At 41.9% G+C, this 27,996-nt stretch overlaps 1 protein-coding gene across 3 annotated transcripts; it reads right to left on the bottom strand.

Annotated features, from left to right (window-relative positions):
* LOC115198549 (SH3 domain and tetratricopeptide repeat-containing protein 1) lies at nt 1–27,941 on the bottom strand. Of its 3 annotated transcripts, none has more exons than XM_029760561.1 (20): nt 27,816–27,941; nt 24,204–24,275; nt 22,451–22,581; nt 21,766–21,871; nt 21,180–21,323; nt 19,302–19,500; nt 12,436–12,512; nt 11,965–12,163; nt 11,541–11,671; nt 11,374–11,415; nt 9,822–11,201; nt 9,629–9,737; nt 9,463–9,523; nt 7,997–8,189; nt 3,251–3,431; nt 2,990–3,140; nt 2,771–2,893; nt 2,070–2,220; nt 1,007–1,203; nt 1–624 (listed from the first exon to the last, which is right to left on the bottom strand). In XM_029760561.1, exons 2-20 carry the CDS (start codon nt 24,232–24,234, stop codon nt 346–348), a joined length of 3,885 nt encoding a protein of 1,294 aa, XP_029616421.1. In that variant the 5' UTR covers nt 24,235–24,275; nt 27,816–27,941; the 3' UTR covers nt 1–345. The 3 variants fall into 3 exon arrangements, with proteins under 3 accessions (XP_029616421.1, XP_029616420.1, XP_029616422.1); XM_029760560.1 differs by lacking the exon at nt 27,816–27,941 and adding an exon at nt 27,393–27,788; XM_029760562.1 differs by lacking the exon at nt 27,816–27,941 and adding an exon at nt 27,393–27,786 and having other exon boundaries at nt 11,070–11,201.
* Nucleotides 27,942–27,996: the final 55 nt, after the last annotated feature.

Genomic DNA, 27,996 nt, shown 5'->3' with positions numbered 1-27,996 from the left:
AATAAAGAAAAACCCTTGAATGAGTAGGGGTGTCCAAACTTTTGACTGGTACTGTATGTCTTTCATGATTCATTCCGTTTACCATGACTTCATCTAATTTCAGGTCATCAACTGAAGACAATTGTAGATATTGCTGTATGATTCTATAAGTGAAATTGTTCAGTACGGCACAGAACCCTAATTGGCAAAATCACATCAACATATCTTAATGGTTTAAAAATCTCAAAATTACATATGTACACTTCTTCAAACCCAACATACGACATCCACTTGGCACAATTTCCTCTGATACCTTAAACTCTCCATTCTTCTGCCAAACTTCAAACCAAGATGGTGGTTTGGTGGTTACTTTGTTGTTGGTTCCTGAGTGCTAACCCTATTCGACTTGTACTGCGACATACTACTGAAGTTCTGGTCGGGCGAGAGGTTGATGCGGCGTACATTGAGGTCTGAGGCGAACGCTCGCGCTTTCTGGTAGAAGAAGAGTGAGAGCTCCCGGTCAACCAGAAAGTTGTGGTAGATCGTAGCCAATCGCGTGCAGAGCTGGAGCTGGGACTTCTTATTGCCGAGGTCCATGGCTGCTGCCAGCGCTAGGTGGTAGTACCCCGCGGCATCGTAGGGGTCCTAAAGGTCAAAGGTGAAAGGTTATGGGTCAGGGTTTAGAGGTGAGATTGGATGGGGTCAGTGGAGGAATCGTTAAAGCTGTTTCGGTCCATGTGAGTCATGCAGTTTTATGAGTGGGAGAATATGAACACAATGAAATGCAAATTCATGCATCTTTTTGGATCCTCTATGTTTTTCAGGGTTGGGGTCAACTCCATCATGACATGGAATTTCTCCAAAGGAGTGCAATTCAAATCCTGTATTGACTTCAACAACTCTCATGTACTCGTCAACCATCAGTTTTAAAATCAAAACCATTTGTATTTCTTTCAATAGTGTATTTAAAACTTAAAATGCAAAAAACTATCCATGTATAACTTCTATTGTTTTCAGATTATTTCACCTTCAGGTCATAGAAGATGATGTCCCCTAGCGTCTGATAGACTCGAACGTAGTACAGGGTTTCCTCATCAAACTCCAGGGGCGTGGGGCAGAGGGAGAGGGTCTTCAGGTAGTAGTGTTCAGCCAGTTCAAACTGACCCAGACAGTGGTACAGGGTGGCCAGCCGGTGGAAGGCCACGCGCTCATTTAGACGATTTCCTATTTCAAAATATACAACCATCATTTCATTAGTATTTCTTTAAAAAATTAGCTATAACCAGGCTATGGCATTGCACTTGTTTTTTTCTTCCCTGGCACAATTTCTGCTGATAATGGCTATTTTTCCGTTTTATTCTACCAAACTTAATTGAATGCATTCATGCAGGTTGCTGTGGATAAGAGGATCTGCTAATTGTAAATGCAGAATTCTCTAGGGAAATAGAAGTAAGGACTAGCTGTGAATCTCATACTACTCCCTCGACCCTACCAACTCGCTCAGAGGGTCATCCGTTGTCACGTGTTGTTGACTAAACTGAGGGTGACTTCCAGAAAGGGGCAAGGGGGAACAATAAACCCATCAACTTTGGGACACACTCATGACTTGAATGATGTAATTCATGTTCCACTTTTAAATAATAAAACACGCATGAAATTCAAATGAACAAATCCCCCTGTCATTTTACACGATATAAACCTCAGTAACAGTTAAACATTTCATTTGGGAGGTATTTAATCTTTTGTGTGTCAAGTCTCGTCATCAGACATACAAAAATACACATGGTATATAATTAGACACGCCTCTCCATTCTTTTGTGTGAAATTGCGATAAACTCGCAAATTGTGGAATCCCATATGGCACGGCGCTATTTCTGGACCAATTAGGCCCTACATCCTCCATAATTTTCACACCCTCAACTTTGGGACACTTGTGCATATGGCGGAGGAGCGCGTCAACTCGAAAAAGGAGGGCAGAGGGGCTAGGGGAAGGAGAAAGGGGTGATTTGGGATTCAACCTAGGTCTGGGCTAAGTTAAGTCTGACATCTGGTGGCCATAGCTAGAATACACTAGCTCTGTTGTGTCCTACCCAGTGTAACACTGATGTCCAGGGCGGCCTGGGCGAACTCCACGGCCTCTCCATACAGCTTCAGTTGCAGTAGCAGCTCCACCAGCTTGTTAGACAGCCTTAGTCTGGCCTCTGTACTGCTGGTCCTCACAGCGATGGGCAGGGCACGGTCCTGGAGACACACATGGATACACACACAAGTGAGATCACCTACAATACCAGTCAAAGGTTTGGACACACCCACTCATTCAAGGGTTTTTCTTTATTTTTGACCATTTTCTACATTGTAGAATAATAGTGACGACATCAAAACTTTGTTGAGATGTGTCTGTTGGAAAAGCTTTCCTCATGCAGCTGGTTGAGAGAATGCCAAGAGTGTGCAAAGCTGTCGTTAACGCAATGGGTGGCTACTTGGAAGAATGTCAAATATAAAATATAATTTGATTCGTTTAACACTTTCTTGGTTACTACATGATTCCATGTGCTATTTCATAGTTTTGATGTCTTCACTATTATTCTTCAATGTAGAAAATAGTCAAAATAAAGAAAAACCCTGGAATGAGTAGATGTGTCCAAACTTTTGACTGGTACTGTACATGTACACACACAAAGACATTAGGTCACACACACACATGTAGACATACACATGCATGCATGCACACGCACACACACACACACCCTCTGTCCTACCCCATATAAGCAGTGTGTGTATGTGTGTGTACCCTATAGAAGCAGACAGCCTTCTCTCTCTCCTGGTTGAGGTTGAAGAAGACATCCCCAGCTGCCTCCAGCAGCTGTAGGATAAAGTGTGTGTCTCCTGTACTCAGGCCCACATCTTGGGCCACCTGTGAGGATTACAAGAAGCAATAAGTCAATGTAACTCGGAGTCAATGCTGTCTGCTCTGTATAATAGAATAAAATACAGTAGAATAGGTTCTGACCTGTACATAGAGGTCCACTAGTTCGGTTTGGCCCAGCATTTGGTATATCTTCCCAGCCTGCAGCCAGGCATATGCCTCCTTTTCCTTACGGCCCAGGTCTATGAAGATACCCAGGCTACGCTTGGTGTAGTCCAGAGCCGACCGCCTAGCCCTGGACACGGAGATAGAAAGGAAGGGAAAGAAATGTTAGAATTTTCTGCCAACTAGAGACAGACAGACATACACACACACATCTCACACCCCTGCCCACTCCACACACACCTCTCTGTCCCCAGACTGAGGTATAGCTGGCTGATGGTCTCCAGCACCTCCCCCTCCTGTCCCCTGTCTCCCCGGGTCGCCAGTATGGCAAGCTGATGTTCTTTGTAGATTATGCACTGAGCTTCGTCAGAACATACAGCTCCGTACAGGTGGCACAGACGCCGCGTCGCACTTAACTGGCCTGGGACACACATAACATGGATGGATAGAGTCAGGTCAACATAGCAACAGTATATACACGGAGTGTACAAAACATTAGGAATACCTTCCTACTATTGAGTTGCACCCCCTTTTGCCCTCGGAACAGCCTCAGTTCGTCTGTGCATGGACTCTACAAGGTGTGGAAAGTGTTCCACAGGGATTCTGGCCCATGTTGACTCCAATGCTTGGGTAATTAAGTTCTGGTCAAATCACAAAAAAAAGAACACAACTTTTTGGCTTATTCAACGCCATAAAATTGCCACTTTCTATACTTTGCCGAAATTACACTTATGTTTGTTCCTTATATAATGACAAACCGGGGCGTAGGTTTAACTACTTTTAATGAACATATACTTCAGCTAGAAAACTCCATGTTTAGCCATGCAAGGCATTCTTCAATTAGCCGCTTCCAGTATAGCCTGCTGGGTAACGTAGTCTAAATGTTATTAACACATAACAACACATACACAAGAATGTTACAAAACCTCCAGGGCGCCCTATTGTAGCGTACATTGACGCAGTAACTGCCCCTTTATCGACTTTTGAAGATTTTTTTTTAATTAGACCACTCGCAGAACAGCTCCCCTCCTTTGTAAAGGACACCAGCAGTATGATCTCTATTATTGAATCTCTTGAATCTCTCCCTGATAATACTTTGTTGGTTACTTTTGATGTTGAGTCGTTATACACGAATATTCCACACGAGTGCGGTATCGAAGCCATGGAACATTTTCTTTTGCAACGTGACCCGAATGAACTACCTTCCAGTGCATGCATTATAACATTGGCTGAAATAGTACTCAGAACTACTTGTTTCTAAATTATTTCTTTATTCAGACGAAGGGTACCGCTATGGGATCCCCTATTGCTCCTAACTATGCTAATTTGTTTGTGGGTTACATGGAGAAACAGTTTATTTTCAATCCTCTCAAAAATGTTTTCTTGCCCAACATTATTATTTGAAACGGTACATTGATGATATTTTTGTTCTATGGTGGAGTGATGCAAAACTGCCCTAGGCATTCCATGCTTTTCTTAACTCTTGTTCTGAGCACCTGAGATTTACTATGCAATCTGACACACAAATCAGTTTCCTTGAGCTTCCGATTTTGTGTGGGGATACTGTTCTATACACTGATATTTACAGGAAACCTACTGATCGTAACAGTTTGTTGAGGGGTGATAGTTGTCCACTTCCCTTGAAAATAGTTTCCCCTTCAGCCAATTCTGTTGAATCAAAAGAATTTGCAAAAAACAATCAGATTTCAATAGAAATGGTCAGATTAATACTGCCATTGGGAAATTCAAAACAAAACATTATCTTTTTAAAGGACAGTCTCGCAAAAAGACGCATTCTTGCGTTCTAACTACCCGCTATGCTCTGAACAAATTAAGGGTATCGTCCACAAACATTGGCACATTCTGAAATCCGATGACAGCATCGGTAATATGTTTTCGGACCCTCCCGTGGATGTATTCTCGCGGGGCAGAAATCTCAGCGATCAATTGGTAAACTCTGATTTACCGCCCCCAAATTTCCCTGCACGTCTATTTGCGCCTCTACCGGATGGAAACTAAACTCAGCATAAAAAGAAACGTCCCTTTTTCAGGAACCTGTCTTTCAAAGATTATTTGTAAAAATCCAAATAACTTCACGATCTTCATTGTAAAGGGTTTAAACACTGTTTCCCATGCTTGTTCAATGAACCATAAACAATTCATGAACATGCACCTGTGGAACGTCGTTAAGACACTAACAGCTTACGGTAGGCAATTAAGGTCACAGTTATGAAAACTTAGGACACTAGAAAGGCCTTTCTACTGACTGAAAAACACCAAAAGAAAGATGCCCAAGGTCCCTGCTCATCTGCGTGAACGTGTCTTAGGCATGATGCAAGGAGGCATGAGGACTGCAGATGTGGCCAATGCAATAAATTGCAATGCCCGTACTGTGAGACGCCTAAAACAGCGCTACAGGGAGACAGGACGGACTATGATCGTCCTTGCAGTGGCAGACCACATGTAACAACACCTGCGCAGGATCGGTACATCCAAACATCAGACCTGCGGGACAGGTACAGGATGGCAACAACAACTGCCCAAGTTACACCAGGTACGCACAATTACATTTACATTTTAGACATTTTTGTCATTTAGCAGACGCTCTTATCCAGAGCGACTTACAGTAGTGAATGCATACATTTAATTTCATAAATTTTTTATTTGTGCTGGCCCCCCGTGGGAATCGAACCCACAACCCTGGCATTGCAAACACCATGCTCTACCAACTGAGCTACAGTGCTCAGACTGTCTGCAATAGGCTGAGAGAGGCTGGACTGAGGGCTTGTAGGCCTGTTGTAAGGCAGGTCCTCACCAGACATCATCGGCAACAATGTCACCTATGGGCACAAACCCACTGTCGCTGGACCAGCCAGTACTGGCAAAAAGTGCTCTTCAATGACGAGTCACGGTTTTGTCTCACCATGGGTGATGGTCGGATTTGCATTTATCGTCGAAGGAATGAGCGTTACACCGAGGCCTGTACTCTGGAGCGGGATCGATTTTGGAGGTGGAGGGTCCGACAGGAATGTCAATGTTCTGCTATGGCCAGTGACGAGCCCGGTTCTCAATCCGATTGAGCACGTCTGGGACCTGTTGGATCGGAGGGTGAGGGCTAGGACAATTCCCCCCAGAAATGTCCGGGAACTTGCAGGTGCCTTGGTGGAAGAGTGGGGTAACATCTCACAGCAATAACTGGCAAATCTGGTGCAGTCCATGAGTAGGAGATGCACTGCAGTACTTAATGCAGCTGGTGGCCACACCAGATACTGACTGTTACTTTTGATTTTGAACCCCCTATGTTCAGGGACACATTATTCCATTTATGTTAGTCACATGTCTGTGGAACTTGTTCAGTTTATGTCTCAGTTGTTGAATCTTGTTATGTTCATACAAGTATTTACACATGTTAAGTTTGCTGAAAATAAACGCAGTTGACAGTGAGAGGACTTTTTTGTTGTTGCTGAGTTTACAAGTGTAATGGCTGCGCTCAATGCAATGGCACAGATCCTTCAAACACCCCCAAACAGGGAAATAGTTATTTATCTTATAACTTGTCCTTGTGGTAAAAATGATGTGGGTAAAACAAAGTGCAAATTAAAAGTACGAATCTCGGAGCATCGTAGCACCATTAGGTGCAAAAACACAACTTACCCAGTTGGGGCCCAGTTTTTGGATGCGAACCACTCGATTTCGTCCCTACATTATATCAGCATCGAACATGTCACCCTCCCTAGGAGAGGGGGTGACCTCAAAAATGTATTGTTAAAACGAGAGGCTGTATGGATCTCTGCTGGGAAAGTTAAATAAAGGTTATACATTTAAAAATGTTTTTACATTTAATTTAAATACCCTTGCTTCCTTCGGTCTCAACGTAGACTTTGATCTGCAGTGTTTGTCATTATAGCCTGATGAAGACAGCTTGTCTGTCGAAACATTGGTTATTAGGTTATTAAATTATTGTATCTGAGCTCCTTGAGCAGGGGTGGGCAAAGTTTTTGGATTGGCCACATCGGGATTTTGAAATTCAAAGGAGGGCCCCGTTTTTCGGGGGACCAATTGTTTGTTAAAATCAATTTGCGGGGGCTTCTCGAGTGGCACAGCGGTCTAAGGCACTGAATCGCAGTGCTTGAGGTGTTACTACAGAGGAGGGTTTGGACGGCCGGGATATCCTTGTCCCTTCGCACTCTAGCGACACCTGTAGCGGGCCGGGCACATGCACGCTGACGCGTCGCCAGGTGTACGGTGTTTCCTCTGTGGGCCGGATACGGCACGCGGGCTGTACTTTGCCCATCCCCCCTTGTCCTAGAGTGTGCGTCTCTCCTTTACTCCGCTACCCAGCACCTCACCTAAACAGGTGTGCGTTTTCTTTCGCCTCCAGACTCCAATGATTCCCACAGTTGTGTCAAGTTGTCTGGATGTCCTTTGGGCAGTGGACCATTCTTGATACACAAGGGGAACTGTTGAGCTTAAAAAACCCAGTAGCGTTGCAGTTATTGACACAAACCGGAGCGCCTGGCACACACTACCATACCCCGTTCAAAGGCACTTCAATATTGTGTCTTGCCCATTCACCCTCTGAATGGCACACCTGTCTCAATTGCCTTCTTTAACCTGTCTCCTCCCCTTCAGCTACACTGATTGAAGTGGATTTAACAAGTGACATCAATAAGGGATCATAGCTTTCACTTGGATTCACCTGGTCAGTCTATGTCATGGAAAGAGCAGGTGTTCATAATGTTTTGTATACTGTATATGTGACCAAAAGTGATTCAAACCTCTCCTGCAGGCCACAAGACTGTTAGCCTGCAAAGCTCGAGTGGTTAATGGATACGGACTCAAAACATATTTGAGGATGAAATGATGAATCAGGAATCTTGCATGTGGAATTCATTTCACGTGTGTGTGTGTGTGTGCGTAAGTTAACCATTTCTATGCGTAACACACTTACACTGAGAAAAGGAGGTAAGCAGTAAAAACACTTACTGTCTAAATGGTTTGACTTAATGGCCATCAGCAGAGCCCACTCAAAGTAGATCTTCCCTCTTTCCAGGAGTCTCTGGTTCACACAGTGTTGTCCCAGCTCCAGCAGCACTGTTATAAAGTTCACCTCATGCTCTTCTCCACCCAGCTCTGAGAACAGCTCCACGGCTTCCGTGAGATGCCTCTCCGCCAGACCCTTGAATTTTATTTTGGGTGAAATAATATATATATACTGAACAAAAATATGAACGCAACATGCCACAATTTCAATGATTTTACTGAGTTACAGTTCATATAAGGAATTCAGTCAATTGAAATAAATAAATTTGGCCCTAATCTATGGATTTCACATGACTGGGAATACATATATGCATCTGTTGGTCACAGATACCTTTAAAAAAAAGGTAGGGACATGGATCAGAATACCAGTCAGTATCTGGTGTGACGACCATTTGCCTCCTTTAGTACGACACATCTCCTTCGCATAGAGTTGATCAGGCTGTTGATTGTGGCCTATGGAATGTTGTCCCACTCCTCTTCAATGGCTCTGCAAAGTTTCTGGATATTGGTGAGAAATGGAACACTGTCGTAAACCTCAATCCAGAGCATCCCAAACATGCTCAATGGGTGACATGTCTGGTGAGTATGCAGGCCATGGAAGAACTGGGACATTTTCAGCTTCCAGGAATTGTGTACAGATCCTTGCGACATGGGGCCGTGCATTATCATGCTGAAACATGAGGTGATGGCGGTGGATGAATGGGACGACAATGGGTCTCAGGATCTCGTCATGGTATCTCTGTGCATTCAAATTGCCATCGATAAAATGCAGTTGTGTTAGTTGTCTGTAGCTTATGCCTGCCTGCCCATACCATAACCCCACCACCACGGGGCACTCTGTTCACAACGTTGACATCGGAAAACCGCTCACCCACACAACTCCATAAATGTGGTCTGTGGTTGTGAGGCCGGTTGGAGGTACTGCCAAGTTCTCTAAAACAACGTTGAAGTTGGCTTATGGCAGAAAAATTAACATTCAATTCTCTGGCAAAAGCTCTGATGGATATTCCTGCTGTCAGCATGCCAATTGTACGCTCCCTCAAAACTTGAAACATCCATGCAAATTTTACTGTACCCTTTTTTTGTCCCCAGCACAAGGTGCACCTGTGTAATGATCATGCTGTTTAATCAGCTTCTTAATATGCCACACCTGTCAGGTGGATGGATTATCTTGGACAATTCTGGGATCTTTTATTTCAGCTTATGAAACATGGGACCAACACTTCACATGTTGTGTTTATATTTTTGCTCTGTGTACATCTAGCAAGATGTGGATTTGATCCCAGAGGATATCACTAGAAAACATCAATTAAAACATTTATTTCCAAAGTGGTCCTCGATGGTAAAACAAACAATGTTGAATGTAAAAGACAAGAAGAAGTTACAAAACCAAAACATTACAACCCTACCTTAGCCCCAGCCTTCAGACACAGCAACCCCAGGTTACCCTGCGCGACTGCCCAGTTGGCCCTGAGAGAAGGGTTTATTTTACAATAAGGAAACATTATATAGTATCAATAGGCTGATTTATTTGATACAATGTACAAATTTACAACACACAAGAATGATCATTACCTGTCCTCAAACTCCTCACACACATAAATGGCTGCCTGGTAGCTCTCTGCCGCCCTCCGCAGGTCTCCCATGCATCGAAGGGCCACACCTCTCATGTTGTGGACCAATCCTTAATAATTCAATTCCTCAATCTTAATTTTTTAACAAACATACAGCAGATATAAACATAAGATAAACAGCAACGAGATCAGACCTTCCTGTGGAGTAGTGCAGTGTTCTGGCATGGAGGCCAGCACTGAGTCGAGGACATCTAGTGATACCTCCGGTTGGCTGTCACAGATGTGCAGCCAGGCTAGCCACACGAGGGCGCTGATGCGTTCAGGGCTGCTAGTGGCGCCTGATGATGATGACGACGCGCAATGATTGTCTATGAGAGTGTGCATGGAGCGCACCGCACGTCCTAGTTTCCCGTGTTTCTGAAACAGCTGGGATAGGCAGAGTGTGAGTGCCTGGCTTAGAGTGTGGTCACCATTGCCACCGACTCCAGCTAATTCCCCAGTGAAAGAGAGCGACCGGCTCAGATACAGAGCCACTTGAGCTGGAATGGTGTCTTCCTGCTTCCGGATCCCATAGAGTCTGGCTGTGTTCTCCAGCACTAGCCCCATTCCATTCAGACAATCGGCTAGCCTAGCGGACGGATGCATTGTGGCTCTCCTGGCTGAGCTGACACAGAGATGGGGGAGGGAGAGCTGGCTGTACAGTCTCCCCAGGCTCAGGTAGCCGTGGCTGGGCCTGACACTCTGGACACCTGCTGGCTCTGCCGAGAGAACCAGAAGTCTCTCCAAGAACGGGACAGCGTCCGCCCCCTCGCCTCGCCTCCAGTGGAGCTTTGCTAGAAGGAAACAAGCACGTGCTTCAGCCATCTTGTTATGAGCGAGAACCGCTTTCTTCAGGATGAATTTGAGAACTTCAGAGTCTTTTTCTACAGTAGAGACGCAGTCAGGGATACCCATAAGCAATGCAGCAATCCGCTCTGACAAAGCAAAGTACTTCTCTGTGTTTTGTTGCATGAGATAGATCCCAGCTAGGTTTACGTAGATGTTAGCTAGCATTAGCATGTCCGTGAATCCTTCTCGAGGGATGCTGAGGGCCTCCTCGAAGTAGACTCGAGCCTGGGAGAATTTTGAACTTCCCGCGCAGAGTTTCCCCAAAAGCAAACAGAGGCGGCTCTGCGACCAATGGAGACGCTTCTTCCTGGCTGTTTCCCTGGCTATGCCTAAGTATGCCACCAATTCGTCAATGTCGTCCGAGTGGCCGTTGAAAGTGGCAAGGAGCAGTTCTGGGGTTTGTCCGTAGAGGGTGCCAAAATCTGGCTTGTAGTCAGAGCCGCCCAGAAAGGATAGAAAAGGAAGGAGTTTCTCTTGGTTGGTGGTGGTGCCTTCCTCTACTGGGTGGACGGTGAAGTGAGGCCCACTGGGTAATGTAGTCTTAGAGGACTCACTGTGGTCCTCCAGAGTTCCGTTTGTCATCACAGTCGCACAAGGCACTTTCTCCTTCCCTTCTTGTAGAATCTCTTCTATCTTCCTCTTCAGTTCTGCTTGTTGGTGAGCGTCCATGTTTCCTTGGGAACCATCTGTAAGACATTAGATGAAGATGACTATTTATGATATGGTGGACATGTGGGAGGAGCCAGAATAAGTTATTATTTGAATATTTTTTTATGTTGAGAAGAAAAACAATATAATACTCAAACCCAACCGTCCAGACTATGCAGATTGTACAAAGCAAACAATAAATATGCCTACTTTGAGTTGGTTCCTTTGGAGAATCTGGTTGATCAATCAGATCTGGAATAAAAGGGATAATTCATGAATCAATATCAAAACTGACCATCTTTACACAGTATGGCAGTCGTAGAGAGCTGTTCATCACGAACAAAATGCGCTTGCACATTTCTCAATTTCTGTCCCACCAAGTTTGTAGACGGATCCAACATCATTCTGGGAGATTTTCTTCAGCAAGGCAATAGTTTCTTCTTTGATCTGCTCTTCTTTCAGGTTAAAAAATAACCTTTCTTCTTTGTCTAGGAATATGTCCGCCGACCTAAAAGGGGATTGATGAAGCAAAAGAAGGTAGAATAATAACACTTTTTAAAAGGAACGCGAGGACCTTCTATGTGTGTTTTGAACATCTAATTCCCCATCTCTGATAGCATTGTCCAAAGTCTATGTGCATTTACTGCATACACTAGAATGGCTGATATCAAAGAGCTGCATAGTTGCTGGGAAACATCATGACGCAGTTCATCAACATATAACTCATCAGAAGGATACACTTACAAAGGATATCGGCTGATTGATTGATTGATTGATATAACTCAGGGAGATTACACTTACTCACAAAGGGTATCATCAGCTGGCTTGACCAGTGTTGTCATCACCAGTCCCACCTCTCCTGTCCTCTCTAGCCTACCAGTGAACCACTTGAAGCACGACACCAACAGGCCCACTATGAGGATGTGATCACCCTGCTCCAGGCTCAGCTCATCTGGCCCTCCTGCGTCATACTCCACAGTGGCAATGCAGGAGCCTGTGGCTAGCATGGGGAGAGGAGGATACAGAGAGGGAAGGATGGAATTAGAATTTTAGGGTTGGTTTAGAATTCCCCCACTAGTGGGTTTAGAATTCCCCCAATAATTCAAATTCTATGGGAAAGAGACTGGACGGAGGAGACCTTAGAACTAAGATATGTCTAGGAAATGATCCTACAGATGGGAGAATGGGAAGTCAATGAAGAATACTACAGAACTAGATTACATTGATTTACTGTGTAGAAATCTGTACAGTGATGGAATAGGAACTACTTACCAAACTGGCAGAGGAAGTCACATGCTGGCTTGCCACTACCAACTAAGATGTTCTCCGCACAGGATTTCAAGAACCATCTTTAAAGAGGGAAATAATATAAAGTTTATTTCCAAAATGCTATATATCTATTTTCAGAAATGTTGGTAAATTAGCTTTTATTGTTTAATGAATTTATGAAAGATATTGGTGTGTTTTTTTTTCACTATCTAATCATGGCATTGGGTTGTTCAATGACAGACGTATTTGTTTAAAATCTATCACGATGGTTTCATTTCAGAAAGACATTAAAAAAAAGAAATCAAAATAGTACATATCCGCCTCCCTCCTAGAGAAATAAGCAGTGCTGCTGCTAGGTTTAACATTTTTTTTATAAAGAACTGTACAAATGTTAAATTTGTCACATGTACATTTAAAAATAGTAAAAAAAAAAAAAAAATTACAGGAGGTTGGTGGCACCTTAATTGGGGAGGATGGGCTCATGGTAATGGCCGGAGCGGCATAGGTGGAATGGTATCAAATACATCAAACACATGGTTTCCATGTATTTGATGCCATTCCATTGGCTACGTTTCAGCCATTATTATGAGACATCCTCCCCTCAGCAGTCCCCACTGAATTAAATACAGTAATATGAGATCTGTATTTATAACATTTACATTTAACACTTTAGCAAGTGTTCTTATTTTTTATTTTAACTAGGCAAGTCAGTTAAGAACAAATTCTTATTTACAATGACCCTAACCCGGACAGCGCTGGGCCAATTGTGTGCCGCCCTATGGGACTCCCAATAACGGCCGATTGTGATACAGCCTGGAATTGAACCAGGGTCTGTAGTGACATCTTTAGCACTGAGATGCAGTGCCTTAGTCCACTGCGCCACTCGAGTGACCAGAGTGACTTAATGTTAGTGCATTCATCTTAAGATATCTAGATGAGACAGTCAAATGTAAAGGATACGAACATTCTATTCCAGCTATACAATGGATATATACAGTTTAAGTCGGAAGTTTACAAACACCTTAGCCAAATACATTTAAACTCACTTTTCACAATTCCTGACATTTAATCCTAGTAAAAATTCCCTGTCTTAGGTCAGTTAGGATCACCACTTTATTTTAAGAATGTGAAATGTCAGAATAATAGTAGAGAGAATGATTTATTTCAGCTTTTATTTCTTTCATCACATTCACAACAGAAGTTTGCATACACTCAATAAGTATTTGGTAGCATTGCCTTTAAATTGTTTAACTTGGGTCAAATGTTTCGGGTAGCCTTCGACAAGCTTTCCACAATAATTGGGTGAATTTTGGCCCATTCCTCCTGACAGAGCTGGTGTAACTGAGTCAGGTTTGTAGGCCTCCTTGCTCGAACACGCTTTTCAGTTCTGCCCACAAATTTTCTATGGGATTGAGGTCAGGGCTTTGTGATGGCCACTCCAATACCTTGACTTTGTTGTTCTTAAGCCATTTTGCCACAACTTTGGAAGAATGCTTGGGGTCATTGTACATTTGGAAGACCCATTTGTGACCAAGCTTTAGCTTCCTGACTGATGTCTTGAGATGTTGCTTCAATATATCCACATTATTTTTCTCCCTCATGATGCCATCTATTTTGTGAAGTGCACCAGTCCCTCCTGCAGCAAAGCACCCCCACAACATGATGCTGCCATCCCCGTGCTTCACGTTTGGGATGGTGTTCTTTGGCTTGCAAGCCTCCCCCTTTTTCCTCTAAACATAACAATGGTCATTATGGCCAAACAGTTATATTTTTGTTTCATCAGACCAGACGACATTTCTCCAAAAGTACGATCTTTGTCCCCATGTGCAGTTACAAACCGTAGTCTGGCATTTTTTATGGCGGTTTTGGAGCAGTGGCTTCTTCCTTGTTGAGCGGCCTTTCAGGTTATGTCGATATAGGACTCGTTTTACTGTGGATATAGATACATTTGTACCTGTTTCCTCCAGCATCTTTACAAGGTCCTTTGCTGTTGTTCTGGGATTGATTTGCACTTTTCGCACCAATGTACGTTCATCTCTTGGAAACAGAACACGTTTTCCTCCTGAGTGTTATGACGGCTGCGTGGTCCCATGGTGTTTATACTTGCATACTATTGTTTGTACAGATGAACGTGGTACCTTCAGGAGTTTGGAAATTGCTCCCAAGGACAAACCAGACCTGTGGGCGTCTACCATTTTTTTTCTTTTGATTTTCCCATGGTGTCAATCAAAGAGGCACTGAGTTTGAAGGTAGACCTTGAAATACATCCACAGGTACACCTCCAATTGACTCAAATTATGTCAATTAGCCTATCAGAAGCTTCTAAAGCTATGACATAATTTTCTGGAATTTTCCAAGCTGTTTAAAGGCACAGTCAACTTAGTGTATGTAAACTTCTGACCCACTGGAATTGTGATACAGTGAATTATAAGTGAAATAATCTGTCTGTAAACAATTGTTGGAAACATTACTTGTGTCATGCACAAAGTAGATGTCCTAACCAACTTGCCAAAACTATACATTTACATTACATTTAAGTCATTTAGCAGACGCTCTTATCCAGAGTGACTTACAAATTGGTGCATTCACCTTATGATATCCAGTGGAACAACCACTTTACAATAGTGCATCTAAATCTTTTGAGGGGGGGGGGGGGGGGTTAGAAGGATTACTTTATCCTATCCCAGGTATTCCTTAAAGAGGTGGGGTTTCAGGTGTCTCCGGAAGGTGGTGATTAACTCCGCTGTCCTGGCGTCGTGAGGGAGCTTGTTCCACCATTGGGGTGCCAGAGCAGCGAACAGTTTGGACTGGGCTGAGCGGGAACCGTGCTTCCTCAGAGGTAGGGGGGCCAGCAGGCCAGAGGTGGATGAACGCAGTGCCCTTGTTTGGGTGTAGGGCCTGATCAGAGCCTGAAGGTATGGAGGTGCCGTTCCCCTCACAGCTCCGTAGGCAAGCACCATGGTCTTGTAGTGGATGCGAGCTTCAACTGGAAGCCAGTGGAGAGAGCGGAGGAGCGGGGTGACGTGAGAGAACTTGTGAAGGTTGAACACCAGACGGGCTGCGGCGTTCTGGATGAGTTGTAGGGGTTTAATGGCACAGGCAGGGAGCCCAGCCAACAGCGAGTTGCAGTAATCCAGACGGGAGATGACAAGTTCCTGGATTAGGACCTGCGTCGCTTCCTGTGTGAGGCAGGGTCGTACTCTGCGAATGTTGTAGAGCATGAACCTACAGGATCGGGTCACCGCCTTGATGTTAGTGGAGAACGACAGGGTGTTGTCCAGGATCACGCCAAGGTTCTTAGCACTCTGGGAGGAGGACACAAGGGAGTTGTCAACCATGATGGCGAGATCATGGAACGGGCAGTCCTTCCCCGGGAGGAAGAGCAGCTCCGTCTTGCCGAGGTTCAGCTTGAGGTGGTGATCCGTTATAGTTTGTTAACAAGAAATTTGGGGAGTGGTTGAAAAGCAAGTTTTAATGACTCCAACCTAAGTGTATGTAAACTTCCAACTTCAAATGTAGCGTTTTGCAAAGAAACACATTTTAAGACATCTAGAACAGTAATATTTTACACACATCGGAAGATACCCATAAGAAATCATTTCTGATGAAAAATACAATGTGAAAAATTGGTGGATATACCATTTTGGAAATAAACTGTTCATTAATACAGTACCAGTCAAAAGTTTGAACACACCTGCTCATTCAAGGGTTTTCTTTGTTTTTACTACGTTCTACATTGTAGAATAGTAGTGAAGACATCAAAACAATGATGAAATAACACATATGGAATCAAGTGTTAAACAATTGAAAATATATTTTAAATTTGAGATTCTTCAAAGTAGCCACCCTCTGCCTTGATGACAGCTCTGCACACTCTTGGCATTCTCTCAACCAGCTTCATGAGGTAGTCACCTGTAATGCATTTCAATTAACAGGTGTTTTACTACAATTACTACAACTACCAATAATAAGAAGAGACTTGCTTGGGCCAAGAAATATGAGTAATGAACATTAGACCGATGGAAATCTGTCTTTGGTCTGATGAGTCCAAATTGGAGATTTTTGGTTCAAACCTCCGTGTCTTTGTGAGAAGCAGGGTAGGTGAACGGATGATCGCCGCATGTGTGGTTCCCACCATGAAGCATGGAGGAGGAGGTGTGATGGTGCTTATCTGGTGACACTGTCTGTGATTTATTTAGAATTCAAGGCACACTTGACTAGCATGGCTACCACACCATTCTGGAGCGAAACGCTATCCCATCTGGGTTGCGCTTAATGGGACTATCATTTGTTTTTCAACAGGACAATGGCCAGTGGTGGAGAAAGTACTCAAATGGCATACTTGAGTAAAAGAAAAGATACCTTAATAGAACATGTGTAAGTCACCCAGGAAAATACTACTTGAGTAAAAGTCTTAAAAGTGTTTGGTTTTAAATATACTTAAGTATCAAAAGTAAATTGAATTGCTAAATATACTTTAGTATCAAACGTAAAATAATTATTAATTTCAAATTCCTTAAATTATGCAAACCAGACAACACAATTTTATTGTGTTTTTTAAAATGTATGGATAGCCAGGGGCACACTCCAACACTTAGACATTAATTTACAAGCGAACCATTTGTGTTTAGTGAGTCCGCCAGATCAGAGGCAGTAGGGATAACCAGGGAGGTTTTCTTGATAAGGGCCTGAAGTTGACAATTTTCCTGTCAAAATGTAACGAGTACTTTTGGGTGTCAGGGAAATGTATGGAGTAAAAAGTACATTATTTTCTTTAACCTCTTACGACACCAATCGCATAGGGGGCAGTATTGTCACTTTCAGATGAAATACGTGCCCATATTAAACTGCCTCCTACTCAAGCTCAGAAGCTAGGATATGCATATTATTAGTATTTGGATAGAAAACACTCTGAAGTTTCTAAAACTGTTTGAATGATGTATGTGAGTATAACAGAACTCATATGGCAGGCAAAAACCTGAGAAAAATCCTACCAGGAAGTGGAAATCTGATGCGTGGAATCTTTCCAAGTCATTGCCTATCGAACACACAGTGACTAAGGATTCATTTTGCACTTCCTAAGGCTTCCACTAGATGTCAACAGTCTTTAGAAAGTTGTTTGAGGCTTCTATAATGAACAGAGAGCGAACAAGACGGCTGGGAAGTTGGTGACCCAGGGAAGGACATCAGTTAATTGGCGCGCATTCACATGAGAGGTAGCTGTGTTTCAAAACGTTTTTCAAGACACTGGAATCATCCGGTTGGAATATTATTGAAGTTCTAAGTGAAAAAGGCCCTAAAGATTGATGCTTTACAACGTTTGACATGTTTGAACGAACGTAAATATAACTTTTTTTACTTTTCGTCGTGACATTTTGGCCGCGCTTCCTACACTTGGAGTAGCTTACTGAACATGCAAACAACAAGGAGGTATTTGGACATAAATTATGGAGTTTATCGAACAAAACAACATTTATTGTGGACCTGGGATTCCTGGAAGTGCCTTCTGATGAAGATCATCAAAGGTAAGTGAATATTTCTAATGCTATTTATGATTTTAGATGACTCCAAAATGGCGGGTATCTGTATTGCCTAGTGTATTTTTCTGAGCGCAGTACTCAGATTATTGCAAAGTGTGCTTTCCTCTTGAAGCTTTTTTGAAATCTGTCACAGCGTTTGCATAAAGGAGATGTTCATCTATAATTCTTTGAATGACAGTTTATTATTTTATCAACGTTTATGACGAGTATTTTTGTAAATTGTTGTGCTGATTCACCGGCAGTATTGGAGGCAAAAAAAATTCTGAACGTCACCTGCCAATGTAAAATGCTGTTTTTGGATATACATATCAACTTGATCGAACAAAAAATGCATGTATTGTGTAACATGATGTCCTAGGAGTGTCATCTGATGAAGATCGTCAAAGGTTAGTGCTTCCTTTAGCTGTGTTTTGGGTATTTGTGATGCATCTAGTTGCTTGGAAAATGGCTGTGTGGTTATTTATGTCTATGTACTCTCCTAACATAATCGAATGTTTTGCTTTCGCTGTAAAGCCTTTTTGAAATCGGACAACGTGGTTCGATTCAGGAGAAGTGTATCTATAAAATGGTGTAAAATAGTCGTATGTTTGAGAAATTGAAATTATTAGATTTGTGGTTTTGAATTTGGCGCTCTGATTTTTCACTGGCTATTGTCAAACTCAGTCCCGCTGACGGGATTGGTGTCGTATGACGTTTAAGAATGTAGTGCAGTAAAAGTAAAAGTTGTCAAAAATATAAATAGTAAAGTAAAGTACAGATACCCCAAAAAATGACTTAAGTAGTACTTTAAAGTATTTTTACTTAAGTACTTTACACCACTGACAATGACCCAACACACCTCCAGGCAATGTAAGGGCTATTTGACCAAGAAGGAGAGTGATGGAGTGCTGCATCAGATGACCTGTCCTCCACAATCACCTAACCTCAACCAATTGAGATGGTTTGGGATGAGTTGGACCGCAGAGTGAAGGAAAAACAGCCAACAAGTAGTCAGCGTAGCTTGGAACTCCTTCAAGACTGTTGGAAAAGCATTCCAGGTGAAGCTGGTTGAGAGAATGCCAAGAGTGTGCAAAGCTGTCATCAAGGCAAAGGGTGGCTACTTTGAAGAATCTAAAATAAATCCTGATTTATTTAACACTTTTTTGGTTACTACATGATTCCATGTGTTATTTCATAGTTTTGATGTCTTCACTATTATTCTACAATGTATAAAATAGTAAAAATAAAGAAAAATCCTTGAATGAGTAGATGTCTAAACTTTTGACTGGTACTGTATATATATTTATATTGCAGAATATTAACAATGGTGAAATTATATATTTTACTGACTGGTGGAAGGGTATGACGGGCTCTAGGGCTGGTTTAGGCTTGGTCCCCCGGGCTCCATCCCCCAGGGAGAGTACAGTCCACCCCGACCCCAAGAACGGGGGCTCGAACAGGGCTATGTCCCCCTGCTCCAGGTAGAGGTCACTACCAGAGGTGGAGCTGTCAAACATCTGGGTGGAACTGCAGCTGGCGAAGAAGGAACCTAAGAGAGGGGAAGAGATTTGGTAATATTTTATTTGAAGAGCTTCTAGGAATGTATAACATTGTACCTAATATCTGATAAAATCCCAGCTAGCAAATTTTGTTCCTTGGAAGTTGTGGGAATGTACGTTTTTGGTTTCCCATTAGTTCTGGGAACAAAGTCATATGTTTCCTGACCGGTTGTCATGATTGTTATATAAATAATCGGACCAAGGCGCAGCGTGAGTAGAGTTCCACATATTTATTACAGTGAAACTTCAAAACAACAAAAAATTAACGAACGTGCACTACGTAGCGCACATAAGCACACACAAACAATATCCCACATCGCAGGTGGGAAAAAGAACACACTAAGTATGATCCCCAATTAGAGGTAACGATTCTCAGCTGCCTCTAATTGCGAACCATACACATACACCAACATAGAAATAAACTCACTAGAAATCCCCCTAGTCACACCCTGACCTAAAACACCATAGAGAACCCCGAGGGCCCTCTATGATCAAGGCGTGACACCGGTAAAAATACAAGTTTTTTAACGTTTCGCCTGTACTAGGAACATACATTTTTAGGTTGCAGGAAGGCTCTGAGAACTTTTTACTATGTTTCCCTAAATGTTTTCCTGGGAGGTTTTATTAACGTTCTGAGAATAGAAATTATAGGTTATTTGATGGTAATTAAATAACGTTCTGAGAACATTTTAATAACAATTCTGATAACAATGCTAGCTTAAATTAACTGTTTTGAACTCCAAGTACCGATATAAATGAATTTGCTTAGGCATTAATCATGCAAACACAGATTCAAACCTATGATCTTCTGTTCTCTACTCATGGAATTAGTCCACTGCGCCACAAGGATGGACCTAGCATGCCATGCTTTTTTAAACTCATACAAAGCTGTTCATTTTAGTCTATTCAACAGACCCCTTTTCAAAGGAAACATTGAGATCAGGTGTGGCCAATTAGAAGGCGCGGCCAACACACCTGAACACACTTAACAAGATGGAGAATTGAGAGAGTTTTGTTGATGCTGGGAATGAAATATATGTCTTTTCCAATACCATTCTTAGAACGTCATTTGAACGTTACTAATATTTTGTGTTTTTATGGAAAGTTTTCTTAATGTTCTGAGAACATGACTTTAAATAGAGACATGAGGAAAACCTGCAGAAAACATGCTGAAGTATTGAAATTCCAACAGAAGAATATTGTTTCTTAACTTCCTCTGAATATTCTGAGAACATGACTTTAAATAGAACCACGAGGAAACCTGTAGAAAACGTTATGCATAAGTACTGAAATTCCCACCTAAGAAACATATGGTCCTCAGCTGGGTATCCTGCACCATTCCCAGAACATTGTGGGAAGTTTGTATGCAAAATAACCATAGGACAACCACGCTCTCAGAAACATATGGTTTTCAGAACGTTATATGCTAGCTGGGATAACTGTACCATCTTATAACACTATAAGCTTATTTTTTTGAGGACTTGGCATGATTGGACTAGGGATCGAAGTCCCAACCTTCCAATTTTAGGTCGGACACTCTAACCATAAGGCCACTGAGTTGGTCAACAACAATGTACATTGCAAACATAGAAAAAAGCTGTCAGTCAGATATCTTCATGTTAAAATTAACAGCAACATTTTAGGAATGAGTAGAGAGTTAGAGAGTTACCCTCTTGCATGAGGATGCCTTTGTACATTAGGTTGAGAGTGTCCTCTTGGATAGAGATCTCTATGCCCACGTTCTTCTGGTCCATAGAGCTCAACCAGAAATCCTGGTCTAGGAGCAGGTTCTCCATGCACTGACCCAGAAAGCCTGGGGAACAGAGGTCAGAGGTTAGAGTGCAATAGGTCAAAGGTCAGCCAGAAGTCCTGGTCCAGCAGCAGGTTCTCCATACACTGGCCTAGGAAGCCTGGACAACAGAGTTCAACAGGTCAAGTTAGTGAGGAAACTGTCATTTAAAGTCCTATTCCAGTTGGTATTTACCTAGTATTTGTTAAGAAATTATGTAGCTAGTACTTTCATGTTCTAAGAAAATATAACACATTTGATTTGAACATCTAATTAATTAAATTCAAATGTATTTATAAAGCCCTTTTTCATCAGCAGATGTCACAAAGTGCTATACGGAAACCCAGCCTAAAACCCCACACAGCAAGGAATGCAGATGTAGAAGCACTGTGGCCAAGTATCCTCTTATCCCAAACAGAGTTTGTTGTTCTGTAGTGTCCCTTATCTGTGTGTTTATAAGACATACCCATTGTGTAATATGTGGTGAACTTCCATATCTCTTCGAATGTTTTGAATGCGACGAATATAACGTTTTCTTCACTGTTGATGGTGACCAGCCTGGCAGAGAGTTCCTTAAGAACAGGAGAGGAGAACAGAGGAGAGGTTGTACATGAGATGTTGACTCATTTAAACCTGTTTGGTCAATATGAAGCAATGTAATCAGTGAGTAAAATACGTATTGGTATTCAATGTGAACAATCACAAACTGATAACAAAACCATTTAAAGGGATACTTTGGGATACTTTGGGATTTTGGCAATCTATCTATTTCCCCAGAATCAGATTAACTCGTGGATACTATTTTTATGTCTCTGTGTCCAGTATGAAGGACGTTAGAGGTAGTTTTGCAAGCCAATGCTAACTAGTGTTAGCACAATTACTGGAAGTCTATGTAGTGGCAAAGCAGGTTATAACAAATCTGCAAAAATGGCACCACCATACATAAGGCATTCCTTCCATTCAATCTATCTTTACACACTTGCGATAATTCCACAAAAGCTGTGACAAAGCATGTTGACCAAGTGGGGTGTAACTGAGAACAGTATCCTAGCGAATGCGGTTTAGCTGTACATATAGATGACTCTTGAAGAAACATATTTCCTCAACAAGACTTACCTGGATACATAAATGTTGAACGAAGAGGGTCATACCGTAAAGAGAGCGTTGACCTCCGCGCTGTCGGCCTCCAGGAGGCAGAGTTTCCCCCGCAGCACTTCCTGAGACCCCTCGTCTGCAGGGTGCCTGTCGGGCCCCTCCACGATGGCCAGCAACATGGGTAGAGCTGGAACACAACGTGACAGGAACACAATATAATACAACAACATGTAGGCAGGAAGCCTGTCCGGCCCCTCAACCATGGCCAGCAGCATGGGCAACGCTACAACAATATGATACATCTAAAATGACACCCTATTCTTTATACAGTATAGTGCACTGTGTTGACCAAGACCCATAGTGTGTATGTGTGTGTGTGTGTGTGTGTGTGTGTGTGTGTGTGTGTGTGTGTGTGTGTGTGTGTGTGTGTGTGTGTGTGTGTGTGTGTGTGTGTGTGTGTGTGTGTGTGTGTGTGTGTGTGTCAATCTGCTCCTTTGCAATGGACATTGAGTACTTTTAAAATACAATTCGTTATAATACTCCAATCAATATCTGTCTCTAACGCCAATCTAAGGATACATTACATCTACATTACATCTCCATTACAGTCTATGACAAGCTGAGTATGAGCAATTCTTCTCTAGTTAATGTTTTGTAGGGAAAAAAAGTGGTGACAGAGATACTCAGGTGACTCAATAATAAAACAAGAACATTGTGTTTTAAAACACCATGCTGAGGTAATTAACTTCCTCATTCCACAATTATAGCCTATTCTATAACATCCAAAGGTAGGTCAAGAGTTTAGTTAAGATTTGCTATAGTTAGAGACAAAAAACAACTTGAAACTCTCAGAAATAATGTCAATATGCTGACCGGTATAGTACTAATACTTTATCCTCAATTTTGTTTAACTTCCTATTTCTTTATTAACTGAGGGCTATTTTGGAGCCTACCATATCACCAGTCTGGTGACATTTTGACTGACTGACAGTGACTGACCTATAGAGATTAATCAATGACTTCAAAGAGTCTTTCTCAGGCTCTCTCAGGTCCAAGGTGCAAGATAGTTAAAGTTCACTGTCAACCACATGATTTACCATAATGAGAAGTGAATTCCTAGCCTGGTCCCAGATCTGTTTGTGCTGTCTTGCCAACTCCTATGGTCACTGTGATGCTAAATGTAACAATGACCATAAGAGTTGGCAAGACAGTTCAACAGATCTGGGACCAGAAAAACTCAATTCAATGTCACCTCGCCTGCCCTAAATTAATTTCAGGGTTTTTAACGATAATAAGTCTACAGTGGTAGTGTGGATCAAACTACTAGAGCAGAAGGCAACCAACTGAACCCAAAACACAGTTTGTGGTTCTCAACCCCTGCTATTGATATCGGAAAAAATCAGTCTGCATGAACTATGAAATATCATGATGGTTCGTAGCAGAATGTCAGTCAAAACCCACAGTTAAATATGAGAGAGAGAGAGAGAGAGAGAGAGAGAGAGAGAGAGAGAGAGAACCCATGAACCATAACTACTCCAACTGCTGAAGCCAAATCCCAAACTCTCTCCACTCCTCATTAGAATACTGTGGTTGGAACTTTTGTAAAATTCCATTCAATTTCATGAAAGTTCCACATTGAGAATGAAGTGTCTGATATACATGCATGAGAAGATGGAATTGACCCTTTAACTGGTGTCACATTTCTGGGTCCATCCATAAAGCATCTCAGAGTAGGATCCGTTTTGCTTTTTAGATCGTAATTAATTACATGGACAGGTGGGACCTGATCCTAGATCAGTTAAATGTTACCTGTTGGGAAGCTGTCTTCAGACGTTGACATGGTTCCCCTTACACTGCCAGCTTCTCTGGAGAATGACCTCTCTGTAATAAACAGGTGCATTGGTTATGAATAGAAAGACACAACATATTATAAGCCTTGTCATAAGACATTTTAATGGGTCATACATGCTTAGGACAAGTTATAACTCATTGTACTGGGATGCTTTAAGTAGAGTGGTAACAACATATTACCAACAATTGAAGACAGAATTTTTACTATTGTGATAAATATAAAAAATGCTTAACTGGGTGGTTCGAGGCTTGAATGCTGATTGGCTGACAACTGTGGTATATTAGACCTTATATCACGGGTATGACAAAACATTTATTTTTACTGCTCTAATTACGTTGGTAACCAGTTTATAATAGCAATAAGGCACGAGGGGATGTGGTATATGGCCAAAATACCCCGGCTAAGGGATATTCTTATGCACGACAACGCAGAGTGCCTGGATACAGCCCTTAGCTGTGGTATATTGGCCATATACCACAAACTCCCGAGGTGCCTTATTGCTATTATAAACTGGTTACCAACGTAGAATGCAAGATTGTAAAAAAATAGGTAACAAATCAAACTTTCTATAACTTTGTAGTACTTCATTGTTCATTTTGGTGAGTCAGAGGGTGACATGTCTTTCATGTTGTTTATTATGACAAGTGCAGGAAAGAGAGACAGAGAGAGAAAGAGAGAGAGAGAGAGAACAGGAGGCATCTGCCAAGCTCTGATTTCATAGTGTCCCCATCTAAACAGGAAGAATAGAAAGGGAGGGGAAGGGGAACAAAACAAACCACCATAGACCTTTAAATCATCAAGTTGTCAAATAATTCAATCAAATGGAGCTATTATGACTATTCATAGTACTAGACAATCATCAAAATATTAGCACGGTCAAATTAGTTTTACATTAGATATTTGGTGGATATTCGTTTTTTTCTCTCATCAATAGTTATTGGACCAAGCATGCCATGACTATGAAAATGATATATTCTGAATCAGGGGAGGATGGACAGAAATTCACAACTTTTTTCATTTGTTAAAATGTAGATATAATTTTTGTTGTTGCTTTCAATCTTCAATAGATCTTAGAAAAAGCGTGCCATGACTATGAAAATGATATATTCTGAATCGGGGGAGGATGGAAGAAAATCCACACATCATATTTTTTTGGTCCATCCGCCCCTGATTCAGAATATATCATTTTCACAGTCATGGCACACTTTGTGTAAAAACTATTGAAGATTGAAAGCCGGAAGAATATTCTCTTAATACATTTCAAAACAAAAAAAGCAGTGGATTTGTGTCCATCCTCCCCTGATTCAGAATATATTATTTTCATAGTTGTGGCACACTGTCTAAGATGTATTGAAGATTGAAAGAAGAAAAATATATATACAGTACCAGTCAAAAGTTTGGACACACCTACTCCTTCAAGGATTTTTCTATATTTTTACTATTTTCTACATTGTAGAATAATAGTGAAGACATGAAAACTATGAAATAACACATATGGAATCATGTAGTAACTAACCTTGATGACAGCTTTGCACACTCAAACCATCAAGCGCTATGATGAAACTGGCTCTCACGAGAACCACCACAAGAAAGGCCCAGAGTTACCTCTGCTCCAGAGGATAAGTTCATTAGAGTTACCAGCCTCAGAAATTGCAACCCAAATAAATGCTTCACAGAGTTCAAGTAACAGACACATCTCAACATCAACTGTTCAGAGGAGACTGAGTGAATCAGGCCTTCATGGTCGATTACTGCAAAGAAACCACCACTAAAGGACATCAATAAGAAGAAGAGACTTGCTTGGGCCAAAAAACACGAGCAATGGACATTAGACCGGTGGAAATTTGTCCTTTGTTCTGGAGTCCAAATTTGAGATTTTTGGTTCCAACTGCCGTGTCTTTGTGAGACGGCAGTTGTGATCTCTACATGTGTGGTTCCCACCATGAAGCATGGAGGAGGAGGTGTGATGGTGTGGGAGTGCTTTGCTGGTGACACTGTCTGTGATGTATTTAGAATTCAGGACACAGCATGGCTACCACAGAACTCTGAAGCGATACGCCATCCCATCTGGTTTGCTCTTAGTGGGACTATCATTTGTTTTTCAACAGGACAATGAACCAAAACACACCTCCAGGCTGTATAAGGGCTATTTGACCAAGAAGGAGAGTGATGGAGTGTAGCATCAGATGACCTGGCCTCCACAATCACCTAACCTCAACCCAACTGAGATGGTTTAGGATAAGTTGGACCACAGAGTGAAGGAAATGCCACCAACAAGGTCTCAGCATATGTGGGAACTCCTTCAAGACTGTTGGAAAAGCATTCCTCATGAAGCTGGTTGAGAGAATGCCAAGAGTGTGCAAAGCTGTCATCAAGGCAAAGGGTGGCTACTTTGAAGAATCTAAAATCTAAGATATATTTTGATTTGTTTACACTTTTTTGGTTACTACATGATTCCATATGTGTTATTTCATAGTTTTGATGTCTTCACTATTATTTCTACAATGTAGAAAATAGTAAAAATAAAGAAAAACCCTAGAATGAGTAGGTGTGTGCAAACTTTGGCTGGTACTGTACATATTTCAAGAAACAAAAAAAGTGGTTGATTCTGAATATATAATTGTCATAGTCATGGCAGGCTTTGGTAAGAGCCATTGAAGATTGAAAGTCTGAATATTTTTCTCTGTCCAAATTTCCCCACAAAAAACAGCTGTAGATTTTGTCAGTCCTCCGCTGATTCGGAATATATCATTATCATGGCACGCTTTATGTAAGAGCTATTGAAGATTGAAATCAGAAATCATATATATTTTTTAAAGTATGGATTATTCTCCATCCACCCCTGATTCAGAATATGCCATCTTCATATTTATGGCATGCTTGGTTCAATAGCTATTTAGAAGAGAAAACCGAATAACCACCGAATATCCGATATAAAACCAATTTCACCTTGGTCAAACTATTCCTAAAGATTATCATTACCTAAAGGTTTGTATTTGAGAAAATAAATACATCTAATGATTAATATAGGCCTTGGCCTGTAATATATCTCCAAATAGTCCTAATTAATAACAATATCACTGTAGACTACTACTGCAGAGTGTTGTACATCTGAGTGTACTTTTTTACTTGTATCACTTACTCACCCATTTTTCTACTTCGGGTGATACTCTCAATTTTTACCGGATCATGGTGATGATGCTTGTGGTCATCTGCTGAGAGCTCTCTCCAGTAACGGCGACTCGTGTCAACTCCGTTACCCACCGCCGCCGCAACCGGTTCTACCTCCTGTACCGCATTTGACATCTTCGATCAAATCATTTCCCACTTCTCCATGTAACCTTAATGGCCCTACCGAAAAGTCCGCGATCGACAGTGGATCACGCGCCACCGCGCCCTCCTCGCGCCTCGCCCGCACTATCCACGCAGAACGCATAGGGGAGGGGGAAAGGGCTCATAAACCTTTACTATCCCGGTCGAAGATAACATGAAACGTTTGAGTAAACCCCACACTTAGAGATGCATTGTCATAGAATAATAGCAATATGGTGTTGTCAACTTGTACTTACGGTATTCTAAAGTTGTATATTTAGAGAAAATCGCTGTTTTGCTTATAGATTTCCCAACATCATCAGAATTGTCATGTCCTTTCCTGTGACGTTTGGCTCATGAGACTCTCCAGTTGACTGTGTCACAGGTGCGGAGAAAGTGCACTGAACAGGTTAATAATCCCTGACTAAACAAATAAAG

This window comes from Salmo trutta, chromosome 8 (genome assembly GCF_901001165.1).
Source record: "Salmo trutta chromosome 8, fSalTru1.1, whole genome shotgun sequence".
Classification (NCBI taxonomy): domain Eukaryota; kingdom Metazoa; phylum Chordata; class Actinopteri; order Salmoniformes; family Salmonidae; genus Salmo; species Salmo trutta.
Note: the sequence above shows the minus strand (reverse complement) of the source record. Positions and strands in the feature narration are given on the sequence as shown.

What these genes read in the sequence shown, in the direction of transcription:
- LOC115198549 (XM_029760560.1), bottom strand. Translation starts at nt 27,552, where the DNA reads ATGTCAAATGCGGTACAGGAGGTAGAACCGGTTGCGGCGGCGGTGGGT. An exon ending in GCTGATGATACCCTTTGTGA is followed by an intron (nt 11,672 to 11,964) that starts GTAAGTGTAATC and finishes ATCCCCTTTTAG; the next exon opens with GTCGGCGGACATATTCCTAG. An exon ending in AGGCTGTCTGCTTCTATAGG is followed by an intron (nt 2,221 to 2,770) that starts GTACACACACAT and finishes GTGTGTCTCCAG; the next exon opens with GACCGTGCCCTGCCCATCGC.